This window comes from Lytechinus variegatus, chromosome 2 (genome assembly GCF_018143015.1).
Source record: "Lytechinus variegatus isolate NC3 chromosome 2, Lvar_3.0, whole genome shotgun sequence".
NCBI lineage: Eukaryota > Metazoa > Echinodermata > Echinoidea > Temnopleuroida > Toxopneustidae > Lytechinus > Lytechinus variegatus.
In genome coordinates, this window is record NC_054741.1 from 12,705,550 (window position 1) to 12,721,319 (window position 15,770).

The following is a 15,770-nucleotide window of genomic DNA, read 5'->3' on the forward strand; positions in this document are numbered from 1 at the left end:
CAGATCATGTGTTCTTTCTACATGAGGGCATGTAATACATGTTTTTTAAGAATACATCATGGATAAAAAGTTTGTATCATCATAAGAAAAAGCAAAAAGAGACATTTTGAGGGTATTTTATAGTCCACAAAGGGAAAGTTGTTCATCAGTGAAATCACACATTCTTGTCGCATTGCCAATAGGAGGATCTCCATAGCATTAGTGATTGCAATATTTAAATGCTCATAACTTTCTCATTATTTGTCCGATTTTTCTCAAACTTCTCTTTATTCTTTGATTTTTCTACACAAGCCTATTTGTTCCAAAGGTTTCATTCCCCTTTAGAACATCACAGATATGATGGTCCTCCCAAATCAAAGAAAAGCTCTTCAAATGCCTCCTCATTCACATAGTAAAAAAAATTATGCCTCTGCTATTGCCAGATCAGTAGTATGGGAACTACAATATATCATATTAGAAAACTATGTAAACTGTACATTGATTTGTTTTCCCTTCCCGTTGATTGAAAGATTTGTTATGTATAATTTTGCAGTGTGTTCAATGTATATGTTAGAGATTTCTGGTGAATTTTTTTTTTATGCAATATGCTGATGGAAAAATGTCCATAATATACTTGTATGTGTGATTCTTGGCATTTTCATTGTCTTGCAGTAGTTGCCTTTATGATCAGATGATACTGGATGTCTTCTTCCTTCATTCTGATTTAAATGATATTGACAAACTGTCAATATTTCTATAACATTTATTTCATTTAATTTAACACTAAAAAAATTTCAGTGTCAATATTGACATATACTGAAATTTCTTAAGAAATTGCCAATTTTATGAAGGATCCATGCTGACTTTTTTTATGTCAAGTGTAGACATTGAGAAGTAAACCTTTTTAATGAATGGGTAGACATATTGAATCTGGAAAATCTGTCTGGACTGTAAGAGTTTCATAGATATCTCTCTCCTCTTGCCTGATAATTTTTCCTTAATTGCCTTTTAAATAAATATAATCAGAATGTTCAGGACCATAATTTTGGTAGTTTGCACTCTCCTCACTAGATTTACAAGCTTCATGGATATCTTCACATTTTAACGGTTTGTAAACTTAAAACAAATGCTGCTTTATAGTGGAATATTGTACTTACAACACTTCATTTATTCAGCATAAAATGCCTTGTAAATTTTTTTAAGATTTTGATATTTTTCACATGGAAAACAAATTATTTGTACTGTTATTTAGTATAATGCATTTTGTGAATCTTAAGCTATAAGCCACCAATTTGATGATTTTTTTTTGTTTTATAAGACATGCAAATTTGGAATCCTAATTAGTACCAGCACAGCAACATGCAGTTTCATTGGGAATAAAGAGTGCATGTATCTTGTATTTAATATGTCTAATATTATTGTTTGGAGAAGTAACATGATTTACATCTCATAATTTATTTTATGATTTCGACACAAAATGGCATTATCATCTGTCTACCTGTTGTATTATTGGATTTCATATTCCCCATTTTATGATGTAAAACACAATCCTGTGTGAGAAATTAAAAGAGCGATAATTTCAAATGCTGATATTTTTCATTGGTATACATTGTAAATGTGTGATTTTATTATTTTTTGGTTTTGAATAACAGAAGTACGTAAAATCATTAAAAATAATAATTAGTATCCCTTTAATGCATTTAGAATTTAGTAATGCAGTTGGAATCCAAGGGCAAAGATATTAACTTATTTCACTCAAATAGTAGAATATTTCTTTTAAAACATTTCAGAGAACACCGACATGTTTTAAGTGATAAGTACATAAAGGACAACTTTGTATGAAATTAGATGGACATAGTAATTTATCATTATAACAATATCATAAACTACTATTAGGCTTTACTGATTTTTGAATAAGAAATGAAATAAACTGTACAAGAAAAATATCGTTGAAATACTCAAATTTATTACTTTTTAACTTTTATCTAAACTGAAAGAACATGTATCAATGCTTAGAGCAATTATAATCTGGATATATAAAGTGCATTTTCCAGAGGGTACAAAATAAAAATATCATCTGGCTTCAGCTAGATCTACTGCTTCCAGCCGTTGGTTCATTCAATGAATTTATCCTATTAAGTACCTTTCCCCTCACCTGGGTTGAGTGCAGCAAAATTAGAAGATATACTTGTCTTAGTCATACCACTAATGATTTTAATAAATATTTCTCATTCAGCAATAAGTACTGTATTTTGCTTTCTGCAGAAAAGAAACCAATGATTTTAACTCAATTTACCAATACTAATTTCTAAATGACAAATTAAAAGTTTCTATTTTCTACTTCAAAATTGTATGTATAAAAAAAAACACTAAACAACAAGTAACACACTGCGAATATTTTTAATTGATCAAGTTCAAGCTGTTGTAAAGTATATGAAATTACTGGTACACAAATATCTAAACTTCTACTCTATAATTTAGCAATGATTTGTGCAGTTTTCAGTACCATCATGTCTTTTGTGCAAAAAATTAATAAACACATAATACACTTAACATACACAAGGCTTATTTATACACATTCATAATGTACAGAATTATGCTAAATATTCATTTCTGAATCTATGATTCTTTGAGTCCCCATTTACTTTTTATCTTAATCATAAAATATAATGTATAGCCCAAATCCACTGAAGGATTATGAAAACCAACTAATGTATTCCAACCATTTATCATTCCTCTAATAAAATTTTTCTTAATTAAAAAAAAATCAGGATTGATTTATTTTAGAATGATCTACTAGATGTATTACTTCAAATGGAGAAAAGAAATTCTCCTTATTTTCAAGATTCAAGATTTATTAAAATGGTTATTTTCATATTCTAACCTGTATCATTAGTATAAATATTAAACAGTATAATAAATACATATTTACACTAAACAAGGCCGATTGCATAACAAGCTGTACATATCTTGCATTGATCACCATATATAAGAATAATGGTACAGCAAATAGCACTATCATATAGGACCACTGTAATAAACAATGCACTTTTGAAAGATAAATTACACACTATTCTTTTGAATAATGATATTCTTATTAACAAATATATTTGTCAGATTTCTATACTATTTGTAAGATTTCTATACTTTGAGTGATATTGAGATCAATAATGAGAGACAACTACCAAATGGAATGTATGTGTCATGATCATCCCAGGAGTAAAAGATACTGGCATATTATGTCCCATAATACATTGCAAATGATGACATTTATCAAATAAAGAATTTTCCAACTGGCCACTTGCATCCTCTGAGTAGTCATATTTCTAAAGATGCTGCACTTTTCCACCCCATATAATGCTGTTAGATTTTTATGAAAATTTACACATAAGATAGCAAACCATAATTACGCGATAAGTATTCCTAATTCTAATAAGCATATTCAAATAATAATCTAAGGCACTATCAGAATATAATAAATCAATATACACTGTATCCACATGAATACACATTGTACAAAGAAACAAAAATAAGATGTTAGGTAGTTTTAACTCTATTTGCATACAAGCTGCAGGGTGCAATTTATACATATATATAGCTGAATTTATTGCTTTTCTATCTTTTAGTAGTATTGAAATAATGTGTGAAATGTCAGCTATTTTCATTCTTGTACAAAGACTTATTTTTTTATGCATTAGCCATTTTATGTATCACCAAAAGGTTACATTTTTAATTCGACAAAGTTTTGAAATATACCACTTAAAAAAGTTTAAATTGTGGCTAAGAACATGAACACATGTCTAGATCTTGATTTTACACTACTTTCTTTCAAAAATAATGTTGTTCAGCTCTTCAGGGAGAATGAAACCCATCAATGAAGTTAGTTTGGGTGAAAGCAGCAAATGAAAGAATAAGATCAATAAAGGTTTGAGTCAAAGTGGACAAACAATAAGAAAGTTCTGAGCATTTGAATGTCAAGAACACTCATGCCATGGAGATCCTCCCATTGGCAATAGGCACAAGAACTGGGACATCACACTTTAGACACTGGAAATATACCCCCAAAACATCATTTACTGATTATTATATAAAAGGAAAAACAATGAATCCATGATATCATGTAGTGAAGCATGTATTACATGACCTATTACATAAAAAAAAACACCAGGGTCCGGTAACAAAGGTTAACGATTAATCGTACGCTTGATTTTTACGATTGATTGTATATTGTAGTCAATGGAATCAATTGTAGAAAAATGTTCTACGATCATTGCTAAGCTTTGTGTTATGGGCCCCATTTCTTGCAATGGAGTGCATAAAAAGGAAATTTCCCACAAGACTGACATGTTTGTCAAATGAAGTCTTCAGGTAATTTTTTGTACATGTTGAATAAATGTCATGCAAACCGCCGTGGAAATGGCTGATTGATAAACGATTTATCATGACATTCCAAGGATTTATATTTGTGTATCAAAGAAACACGCACACACAAAGAAAGAAATTTTGGTCATACTTCATATACAAGGTATGTATAAAATGCCTACAATGAAGAAAGGGGCAATTGTGCAATGCTAAAACAATAATTGTTAAATATATTTGATAACCTTAGAAAAAATACTTGTATGTTAAGGTCAAATCTGTTGTATACCTTGAAATATGAAAATGCCCTGTAATTTAAATAAGTTACTATCATGATAACACTGTCATTGACAGGCCACTTCCATGGAATCCTTGATTTTGATTGGCTGTTGAACATTGTTATCATGGTAGAGTAGTGTTTGTGACACTGGGTCCTGCATATAAAGGGTATCTCTCTTATGACTGCATACTGGACTGTTGCTCTGCATAATATTTACAGTTTTTCATGATAGGAATTAGAAAGGTCAATTGCTAATTCAGAGGTTCCTTTTTTAAGAATTCACTCCTGTGCCATGATCCATTTTGCTGCAAAGGAGAGAAGAAACAATGATAATTCATAAATCATTAATATACTTTCGGATATAAAACTACTTGTCAAGTATGGAATAGGCTAGAAGTTTTCATTCATCTAATTACTAAAGTCAGATATAATGTGCTGTAAGGGTTATTTTTACAGAAAAATGAAAACATTACCAAAAGAGGGGGCTATATTGCTACCTGAAAGAAAACAATTATTTCAAATTTGCACAAAATCAACCATTGAAAGTTTAAAAACAAATATCATAACTCATAAGGCCACTAGGCATATTTGAGCATCATTCACATGATTAACATGGGTTTTAAAGCCACTATGCCACAACCAATTTGAATATTGCCATCTCAAGACTATTAAACTACCTGAGAATAGCTATGTATCCTAATCCAGTATGCAATATTCTGATATATAGTCTAATAATATTCACTACTAAAATGGTGAATAATTTCCCTCTAACCTGTCCATCATTCAAACCACAATAATTGCAGAAAATTATGCTTTAAGTATGCTTCCTGGCTTTCCTAGTTTTCGATTGCCCATCATAGTATTTTAAAACTCCAAATTCACAACATGTTTTTTTTTAAATTATTTGATGAGAGGGTATATATCTCAAGACTATCCTAATGTACATAAGCCTATTTGATGCCCCTTTAAGGTATCATCTAACTCTTCCTCCACCTCGTCTATCAACATCCATTCTCTAAAATCATCTCACCTGGAACGGCCATTGACGAGAGCTGCTCTGGTCGGTCCAACAGATCCACATTCTCACGACGAAATATCTTAGATGACTCACTTGCAAAATGGCTGCCATATAGAAATTGTGTTGAAATGAATGAAAATAAATATACTTCATTGCCTTTAACTCTGATTTGAACAGTTAACGAAAATGTCATTGTTAACAATTTTTTTTTACACTTAAACATTAGTATCTCAAAATGATTAATGCATTCAGATGAGAATTTCTATGCAATATAGATTTTTATTGAATAATCGTCAAGAAAAACAAAATTTAGCCCAAAAGGGAGGATAAGATGAAAAAGGAGAAGAAAAAAAAGTGACTGAGAAGGATGAGGAGGGGCTGAGGTAGTTTAGAAAGCTTACAATCTTAGTTTTCATCCTGAGAAATTCAAAGGAGCAGAATTTAACTTCTTGACAGTATTTCATTATATTTTTTTCTCAAAATTTCATGCATTTTTAGGCTTAGTATACATGTACAAAGAAGCATTTCCAAAGTCATGCACTCAAATTACTAAAAGCATGATTTGATTGCCAATTTCATTACAGATTGTGTTTCAAGTCAAAGTTCAATGTATTATCAATTTTGTTTTCTGCTTTATTGAATTTAATCAATTACTTTTATGCTGTTTATGATCGCAATTGTATTGCAGGTATACCGAAAAAACAATGTTAAAACAGGAACTTAAAACTTAAACATAAATATACATTAAGAAATTGATTAAAAAGACAGCATAATACAGTAAAAATAATAATGATGCAAATCATGCAATATTATTTTAGATATTCTCTCAGAAATTCACAGTGTAATTGAGTGAATAGAAAAGGAAGCTTAGTAATTAGCTGGAAACCACTCACCTTTTCCAGTCTTCCTCAGACTCCCAGATCTCATATACAACGTAATGTGATGTTCCAGAAAAAGCTCTCACACTCACACTATTACACACAAAAGAAAAAAAAATTAGATGCAGTTTTGAACGAAGGCCAAGAGATAGAGCAAATGTCTTTTAACAAGGGGAATGTTTCATGAGAAGCTACATCAGTGATTTTTTCACTAACTTCATTGCTCTTAGCCTATCAGATGCAAGGATTTGAAGAAGCTTGTAACAGCTTTTAGTGAATATCACTGACAAAGCTTTTCATGAAATGCTCCTAAGGATAGCTCTCCTGGAATTGATTTGTCAGTGATAATCATTAACTATTTTTAGATTGTTATAAGCTACTGAAATCCTTGCATCTGATTGGCTGAGAAAGATTTTGTCACTAAAAATCACATATTTACTTCAAAACAGGTATTAGCACAGACCCAATGATGAGGGAGGGGAATGAAGATGACGAGGAGGAGGAGGACGAGAGGAGGAGATAGAAGATGAAAATGGTGATGATAAATGGACAATGAAGATGGATATTTCATTCCTATTACGTGCCGCCACTATACACCAGAGCAGAAATTGTTTGATTTAAGTTTGTGTATTGGCAAAGTCTACAATCTTGCAAGATGAATATAATCAAATTAAAACAAATATTAATGGCCCATTGTTGACAACTCCACATATAAATCTGATATTCAACAAATGAAACTCACATATTATTTACTTGTGCTTGATTTTTTAAGTTGCATTTAAAATCTTCCAACAATGGCCCCATAACAAGAAAAATACTGATATTTGAATTTCAAATGAGAAATTTCAACTTGACAAAAAAAATTGAAGAATAAAGTGTAGACCATACAATGAATTTTCACAAATTCATAAAACTCTGTTTTTTTCTTACGTTGTGCACCCATCCTCCCTTCCTGCTGCTTCTACATAGGTCTTGAGGTTACTGCGAAAAGCTTTGTCCCTTTCCTCAATTGCTGTAAACTTCCTACTCACTAAGAATGCCTGTTACAGAGAGTTCAACATAAGGGACATTGATTGAGATGCTAATTTGAGAGTTTATATTGATATGAGCATTACCGTCACTGCCTGCTTATTTGTCTATATTTTATATCCTATGACCAGTAATGGGATCGCAAAGCACTTTGTATATCGTTGAAAATGCGATATAGAAATATTAACTACTATTACTAGTATTATTACATCCGAAAAATAGGCTTGCGTGTAATTTAAGGATATGTGACAAAAAGGCCATTTTGCCAGCAATATGAATGAATTGGAATTAATAGTAGATATTTCATAGCTTAAAAACAGGGAAAGTGCCCATTTTTCCTTATATTAGTGTTTTTGACACCCTTATTAGTTTACGGAAGTAACATGCCCTATCTTGAAAAAGACATCCTTTTACGCGTTATACATGGTATCCACTCGTCAATGTAAGTGCCCCCACCCCCCCCGGAAGTGTCGCGGTGTCATAATGCTAGGAGGAACAAGGCAACCAAAAGGATGAGTTCTTTTTTCAACTTAATTAATATGGGTATCATAGAGTTTCACAACACAGTGCAGTCTATTTCATAGTCTCCTTTCTTTTCTTTTTTCTCTCCTTTTCTTTTTTTCCCCCCCCATTTCTTGAAATGTCATAAGGGGGCTTGGGCGGTTGCTCCCTGCTCCCCTGCTTTTTATTACTTCCAAACTAATATATGATGACATATGATACATGATTTAATGCTAACAGCCCTGGCCAAAAGCATTACAAGCTATAAAAAGGCAGTATATACTCATCGTTATTATTACTGTAAAGCAATCACTTTCCCTTAAGAAATGCAAAAAAAAATTCTCAATTCAATGTAAATTGCAACTAAAATTTTACTTCATTAGAAGTCAATTTCATATTCACATGGATTTCCCAGATATCTGAAAAAGGAAGGACTTTTAAACAAAATTTTGAATGCAACTTTTTCTCACCAAATTAGCCTTGCTTTCATCAGATATGATTTCTTCATCAACGGGATTAATCTTGACCTTCTGTTCCAGGCGGGTCACAAGGTCAGCCAGTCGATTGACCTCCGAGGTCAAAGAATGAATACCTGAAATCCAAATCAAATTATCAATATGCTTTTTGTGTAAACACTAATGTTTAAAATGTGTATCAATCAATATAATGTGTATTAATTACTAAATGCAAATATGCTATAATAATGCCTAAAATGGGTATTAATCAATATATACATGACAAAAACTTCCATTTGAGAACACTATACCCCAGTTTTTCTCGGATCAATTCTCTTTTCCAAGTATGACAAACCCAAAGTATCAAAACACCTGTTTTTTTACCTCGGTCCAAAGATAACACAACAGCCTGAGCGCGGTCCTGGCAAAGCATGCCCCCATTTTTTATTCACTTACTTTCCTTATTTCGAGGTCGATTTTCTTCGATCGAAATTGAAAATGGACTAACATTGAATTTCTGAATACAATATGCCTTTGAAAACGTGATTAAATATCGAATACAATAATTTCATTCCGAAAGTCCTACAACAGGCAGAGAAGTCTTATGTAATAGCACAGCTGTTGTTTATCATTTCGTCCCTGGCTGAACGCTCATACATCTGTGGTGAGACGGCGGGGATTACCTGGCCAAGCGGGTTTGATTAGGCGGGTGTTTCATAAAGCTGTTCGTAAGTCAAGAGGGACTGGTGATCCTGTCTTGCAGTAAATGGTATATACACACCATTGGCGATGATCACCAGTCGTTCTTAAAGTCACTCTTAACTTACAAACAGCTCTATGAAATGGCCCCCAGGGCTTGGAAATTATTTAAAACACAAATTGGGGTCTAATACCAGTTTGCAATCTGAACTACGGTCTTTTTCCAAACGGGGGTTTGACGTAATGGGAAATACAGGGAATTAAGCATCAGGGGCAGTGCCATGGGGGGCATAGCGACCACCCCCACCTCATAATTTTACAAGTAGTACCAAAAAAAAAGAAAAAAAGAAGAGGAAGAAAGAGGGAAGACCATACAATGGGACACTGGGCAGTGTAAATCTCTAAGACCCCTACGGTTCAATCACGCAAAATATGATTTTTTTTATAAATGTTTCAGCACAATCTGATAACAAATACTAGTATATGAATTTCAAACTTCAGCAATATTTTGTAGAAAAACAGTTATATATGCATGCCATCATGAATATGCAATAGATGGGCTGATGATGGCTTATTCTTACTTTCTTTTTTCCTTTTTCCTATGTTAAAAGTTGATGTCATAATTGTTTCATATTTTAATACATGTGTGTACAATACAAATCCCTTGTAACAAAATGAATCGCAGCAATGACTACCTTACACATTAAATCAATTGTGAATTCAAGTTCTGTAAATCGTGGAGGAAAAAATCTGAATAAATGTTATTTCATACATTAATTCACTTACAAAAGACCCACAAGTGGTATTAAATATGACATCACTAACTCACATAGTACTGTATTACACAAATAATGCAACTTTCCTATTCCTTAGCCAATTTTGATGACATTTTCAATGTTGTGTTTCTCTGATTCTAATAATCAAATCTTATTGTATTCAATCTGTAGTATCCCTCTGATCCTTGGTGTTCCTCTAATAGGAAATTTCTTAGGGACCTTATTTACATAAATTTGTGCTGTATATAAAAATGTGCCCTTGAGAAAAGTGGCCTGGGATCTGTTGCAGAAAGATCTGCAATCAAATGCAAAAATGAAAATCATACAGAATTTTTATTTCAACCAATCATAAGCGTGCATTCAGAACTTGCACTTTAATAAACTTTCTCTTTCTGCAAAGGGCCCCTTGCCCTAAATATTTAAAAAAAATAAAGAGGGAGAAGGGTAAAATAGAGGGAAGGGAAGGGAACAGAGAGTGGTGATAACATACCATCAGCAGGGATACTTGTCTGGGTGGATAGCTGACGCCTTGCCCTTCTGGCCACCCATCCCGCTGATGAACTGACTACTGGCTCAATGATGGCCACCTGAGATATGGGTGCTCTGTAATAAATACAAATCACACAATAAAAGTCTCTAAATTTGACTTTCTCGGCAATAAAAATTATTCTTCGCATTAATACAAATACTACAGAAATAACAAAATACAGTGTAATAGGAGGCCAAATAGCTAAGTTGCCAGAGCAGTGATCACATATTCTGGTAACCATGACCATGTTGAAACCATAAACATGGAGCTGTTCTGTATAGGCTGACATTTATACTAACCACCATAGGAAATCAAGATTAAACAGCTATAGTTACCAATGTCATGACTTTAACATTCATTTCCATTGGAGATGAAGTAAAGCCATAAGTCCTCTAGCAGCATATCTGAAATAGTTCATGGTATCTTTGCAGTATTGATATACATGAAAAGAAAAAGATTTCCAAATCTCTAATGCATACACATAAAATTACCATCATTGTAAGTCTTTATGAAGCGAGCCCCAGAAAAATGATTTGTTACCTGTCTTTCATAGCTTCTGTCTCCATGTGATCTGAGGCTGCATCAATGTTCCTCATGAGAGAAGATAGCTGGCCTGATATCTCCTTCAAAAGGACACGCACTGTGAACTGATCATGAAAAGACTTGTCTGGATACACCTTCAAAAAAGGGGAAGTAACAATAAGAAACATTGATTTACAACATCTTCACAAATTCTAAGATGTAGATAATATTTATTCATTTGACTGTAAAGAACAGAACTGAACACATTTGTATGACCTGTAGAGATATCATCCACATAGTAACAGGAATGAGAGTTTATTTCTAAATAATGCGTCATTCTATGTGACATAAAACCTTTATAGACTTTTCACGTTATAACAAGACAACAAAATCTAATATATATGAAAAAAAAAACAAACACTCAGGAAGTCTCTGTTACAATCAAAGAGACTTGAGAGCTCTGGATTTTCTGGTGAAGTATTAAATATAGACCCACCTGTGCTGTTTGCTGTAGTGCTTGAGAAACAAATGCAGACATGTCTTCCACTCCACCAAATATCTCTTTAAATGGACCAAGGTTGGCTGAGAAATATTCTGAACATGATAGAAATTAAAGTCATCAGACAAAAATTTAGTTATAGGTCGACATGCATCTTCATTTATTTTACATTGATTTTCATTCTTGAAAAAAAAGTGGCTTGTTTAAAGATATGTATGGTGCCTAAAGTCTACGCAGTGTCCCTTTTCTTTGCATACACGTATATGCCTCATTCTTTGCACCTGCAATACATAGATAAATATTCATTAAAAAATCTGTGTCAAAATGGAAAAAATAATATTGAAGTTCGGGTATTTAGGTCATGGTCTCAAAATGCAACCTTTCTCAATAAAATCTCTGAAAATTGTGTGTGAAGTGAATGGGTATGCTATTTCACCACCATAATGGAGGGCCATCGTTTTTAGGGAAAGAAAAATCTCATATTTTGCTAAAGTTTTAAGAGATTTAACAGTAATTCTAACTAAGCCTGGGATGAATACTCTTTTTGCCATTCAATTGTTTGCCAGGGTAAACGATCCAATGGATCAAAGGATTATCAGAAATCACAAAAAAATATGACTTTCTTTTTAGGTCTACTTGACCAACAGTGGTCAAACATCATGACATGAGTGAGCTGACTCAGTCCAGTTCCCAATAAAGCACCTATTGACATGCAAATCAACAAAACTGAACGATACACGGTTGCCTGTGCAGATGTCATCGTCTGTGTATTGAAAGAGTTACAAGGTTTGGAATTCATCACTTAGCATAAATTTCATTTATCTTGCACTTTGTCGTCAAATATAAAAGATTATAGCCATGTTCTTTTGATAATTGAATACCTCAAATCAGTAATCAACATTGCCGAACATTCCAATGGTGTAAAAAGTAGTGTTCGGTGGCAGATTGTTGGTAAACTGATTAAATGCATTGATAGTTTGAGTATTAATCCCTGGACTAATTCTTACCACAGAGCTCCCCTACATCAATATTATTGGTGTCGTGTGTGTCTATTTTATTGAAGAGTTCCTCCAGCTCCTCTACAGTCAGAATCCCATCCCCAAAGTAGGATTTGAACTCATCAAGAGAGAGACAATTATCATCTAGGTGTACAAACAGGAAACAAAACAGTAGTAGAAGAAAACTGGTATGATGATGATGGTAATGATAAGGATGATAATGATGATTATGTTGATGATGAAAATTATACCAGGCAATTATACTGAAAAATTGGAGCAGTAATACTGTCGTCTACTGACAAAGGAAGCGACTCTTAATTTTTTTTTCATTGATTGTTTCTTCTTGATTAATTATATATCATGTATGCTATATATGATTTCCGAGGAATTGGGAGTCACATAGTCCCCAATTTTAACTAGCTGTATATTTACACATAAAACAATGACACATTTTTCTCATTTACTAAGAAACTTGGTCCACAGAGTTGCATCCTTTAGTCAGTGAACGGCAGTAAGTTGGAGAAGTATGATAACATCTTTAATAGTATAGGCATTATAGGGCATGCTTTGTTAAAACTGGTATTGAAAATGAAAAAAAAATGCAATGTAGCAGAAGCATTTTAAAATAATATGAATACGTTTTAAGTTTAAGTTTTTTTTTCGGGGGGGGGGAGTTTATGATAAGTTTTTTTAGAAAAAAAATTCAACATACTGCCACATTGATAATTACAGTTACTAGTGACTAATTCTTTGATTTCCTCATTTACAAATACAGTATAAGACAAAAACTACTTTTCATAATATTCTTGCCATGTCTGGTGTACATACTGAAGTCACACATTTCTTACCATTTTTATCAGCTCTTCTGAACACCTGGGATGAAAGAAAATGAAAGAGGAAAAACAAGTCAGTATTTGAAGGAACCATTATAGGAGAAAGGGGCTAGTACATAGGCTCTTTTTCTTCCTTTTCTTTCCCTTTCTTTCTTCCTTTTCTCTTTCTCCTGTTTTTATAATAATTATTTTCCTGGTGCAACCCAGCCAGGGCTGTCCTAGCCTAGAGGTGTCTGGGGAGTAAATTCATCTACCTACATAGGTTGCTCCCCTAACGCCTGGCTTTGCTTTATATGCCTCTCTGTAGAGGCCAGGATTACCCGTGTTGAACTTTGACCTAAATCACCAATTTTATTTTTTGTTTTTTGCCCAAAGTTATGTACATGGGCAAGTTTTATGTTTACCCCCATTTTTTTGCATTTTTGTTACTTTTCATTAAATAAATAGTAGTAAAATTGAAAGAAGTTAAGAGCAAGAGCGTTCACTTACCCCGCCTGTTTACGTCGCCATTTTTATTTCTTTTGTTATTGATACCTAGATACACACGCGTGCAGAGCTGCAACTTAGATTTTACTTGCATTTGCCGATTAAACAGTTAATATTTGTTTCGGTTGATAAATATCATAATTTATAAAGTAATTTATATGATATTTATTGATTAAAACAAATATTTTGCGATTCCTGATATCTATCGGCAGATGCAAGTATTTTTGTAATCCAAGTTGGCAGCTCTACACTGTAGAGCTGCCAACTTGGATTAAAAAAATACTTTTTTTCGAGGTCCCCCATACCGAAACGAAACAAACACAGAAGTATACACATGGGACTGTACTCTTAACATCGGCAATAATGTCATAATGTTTTTACATTTAACATCAAAAGAAAGTTGAAATACTTCTTGACATCATCTTAATTTTGCTTATACTTACATCTTGGAAAACTGCCATCCCCTTCTCCATGATGGTGATAAAATTATTGGCAACCAAATAGTGACAAGTTCAAGAATATCGCTAACAACATCTATCTGACTCACTGTTCGCTAGTAAGTGGGCGTGGTCGGCTGGTTGTCATATAGGCCTAGTACACCGGTAACATTGAGAAATAAAAATCAATGATAAAAAAATCTGAAACATGATCAATTAATTATATTTATATGTCCACAGGCGACAGGCGTATCCCGCCACAAGGGACCTATACGCCTTCCTCTGTTCACATAGTTATATAAATACATATTTTATTTATTGTATATATTTTTATTTATATTTATTGATTTCATATGAATTCTTGAACAAAAATGGAAAAATTTTGTAAAATGGAGGAAAATAAATGTTTGTTTGAAATGAAATGAAAAATAATGGCAAAAACCGAATCTTGAAATAAATATATATGCCTATCATGCATAAAAATTCCACAAAGTTCCCCTGGTATTTCCTATTTACAATTCTTAATTGTTAAAAAGTATGCCGTGTGAGATGTATTGAAAGTTTTGTTATTTGGGAAGACTGAGTCTTCATTTAGCAAGTATCTGTTCCGTACTATGATTTGATACCGAAAATGAAGACTGCTCAGTTGTGAAATATCATTGTATATGGCCATAACATATAATTAACTGTTACTGTGGTTTTCTCATTTTGTAGGGACCAATATTACGTGAAACTGTAAAATATGTGATTGTAAAAAAAAAAAAGAAAACAAACAAAACAACAGAAAACACGATATATAAATATACTTGTATATATTTGTTTATTCTCACTTGATTTATTGCAATAATTATTATAATATCATGAGAAACTAAATTGTCATGATGGACTACCCTATCATGTGAACATAAAATTGGATATAAAAGAAATCGAACTGTCTTCATTTTTTTTCTCTGTACATATTTTTTAATTTTTTTTTAATTTATCATAGTGGACCTAGCCCCTTTTGCAAGCAAAGTGAAATGAATCCAAACTTTTGATTAGTGATTTTTCTTTGCCACTTTCATTCACATTTTTATTTGATTTGAAAATGTCTTTGGTATCATTAGAGCAATTAAGAATTTAGAGGTTTAGAGAGAGAAAACAATAAAATCTATGAAAAATTGATCTAACCCCAATTGACAAATGAGTTCCTTGGAAGAGTTTGGTCGCAAAAGGGGTTAGGTCAACTCCAAGAAAATGTTTTTTTTATATAATTCTCCCATATTGCAATATTCTTATGTAAAACTGAATTTTCATGAAAACCTACCATGAGAACATACAATTGGGTATAAAAGAAATATACCTGTCTTCATATTTCTTTAAGAAATCCTTTTCGAAAAAAAAATTGTGAGGACCTAAATCCTTTTGCAACTAAACTGAAATGGACCTAACCCCTTAAAAAGTGATTTCCTTTGCCATTTTAGTTCAATTTTTAATGGGAATTTCAACTTTT

The 15,770-nt window shown here is 32.5% G+C and overlaps 1 protein-coding gene across 1 annotated transcript; it reads right to left on the reverse strand.

Annotated features, from left to right (window-relative positions):
- Window positions 1-1,922: 1,922 nt before the first annotated feature.
- Window positions 1,923-14,420, reverse strand: LOC121407350 (N-terminal EF-hand calcium-binding protein 1-like). Its single transcript, XM_041598392.1, has 11 exons — window positions 14,285-14,420; window positions 13,371-13,395; window positions 12,532-12,666; window positions 11,522-11,619; window positions 11,044-11,180; window positions 10,465-10,577; window positions 8,515-8,636; window positions 7,445-7,554; window positions 6,530-6,607; window positions 5,649-5,740; window positions 1,923-4,923 (listed from the first exon to the last, which is right to left on the reverse strand). Exons 1-11 carry the CDS (start codon window positions 14,312-14,314, stop codon window positions 4,898-4,900), a joined length of 966 nt encoding a protein of 321 aa, XP_041454326.1. The 5' UTR covers window positions 14,315-14,420; the 3' UTR covers window positions 1,923-4,897.
- Between the last annotated feature and the right edge of the window lie 1,350 nt (window positions 14,421-15,770).

Coding starts and splice junctions, on each gene's coding strand:
- LOC121407350 (XM_041598392.1), bottom strand. CDS start 14,314: ATGGAGAAGGGGATGGCAGTTTTCCAAGAT. Junction 13,396..14,284: donor GGATGGCAGTTTTCCAAGAT/GTAAGTATAAGC, acceptor CTTTCATCCCAG/GTGTTCAGAAGAGCTGATAA. Junction 5,741..6,529: donor TCTGAGGAAGACTGGAAAAG/GTGAGTGGTTTC, acceptor TCTATATGGCAG/CCATTTTGCAAGTGAGTCAT.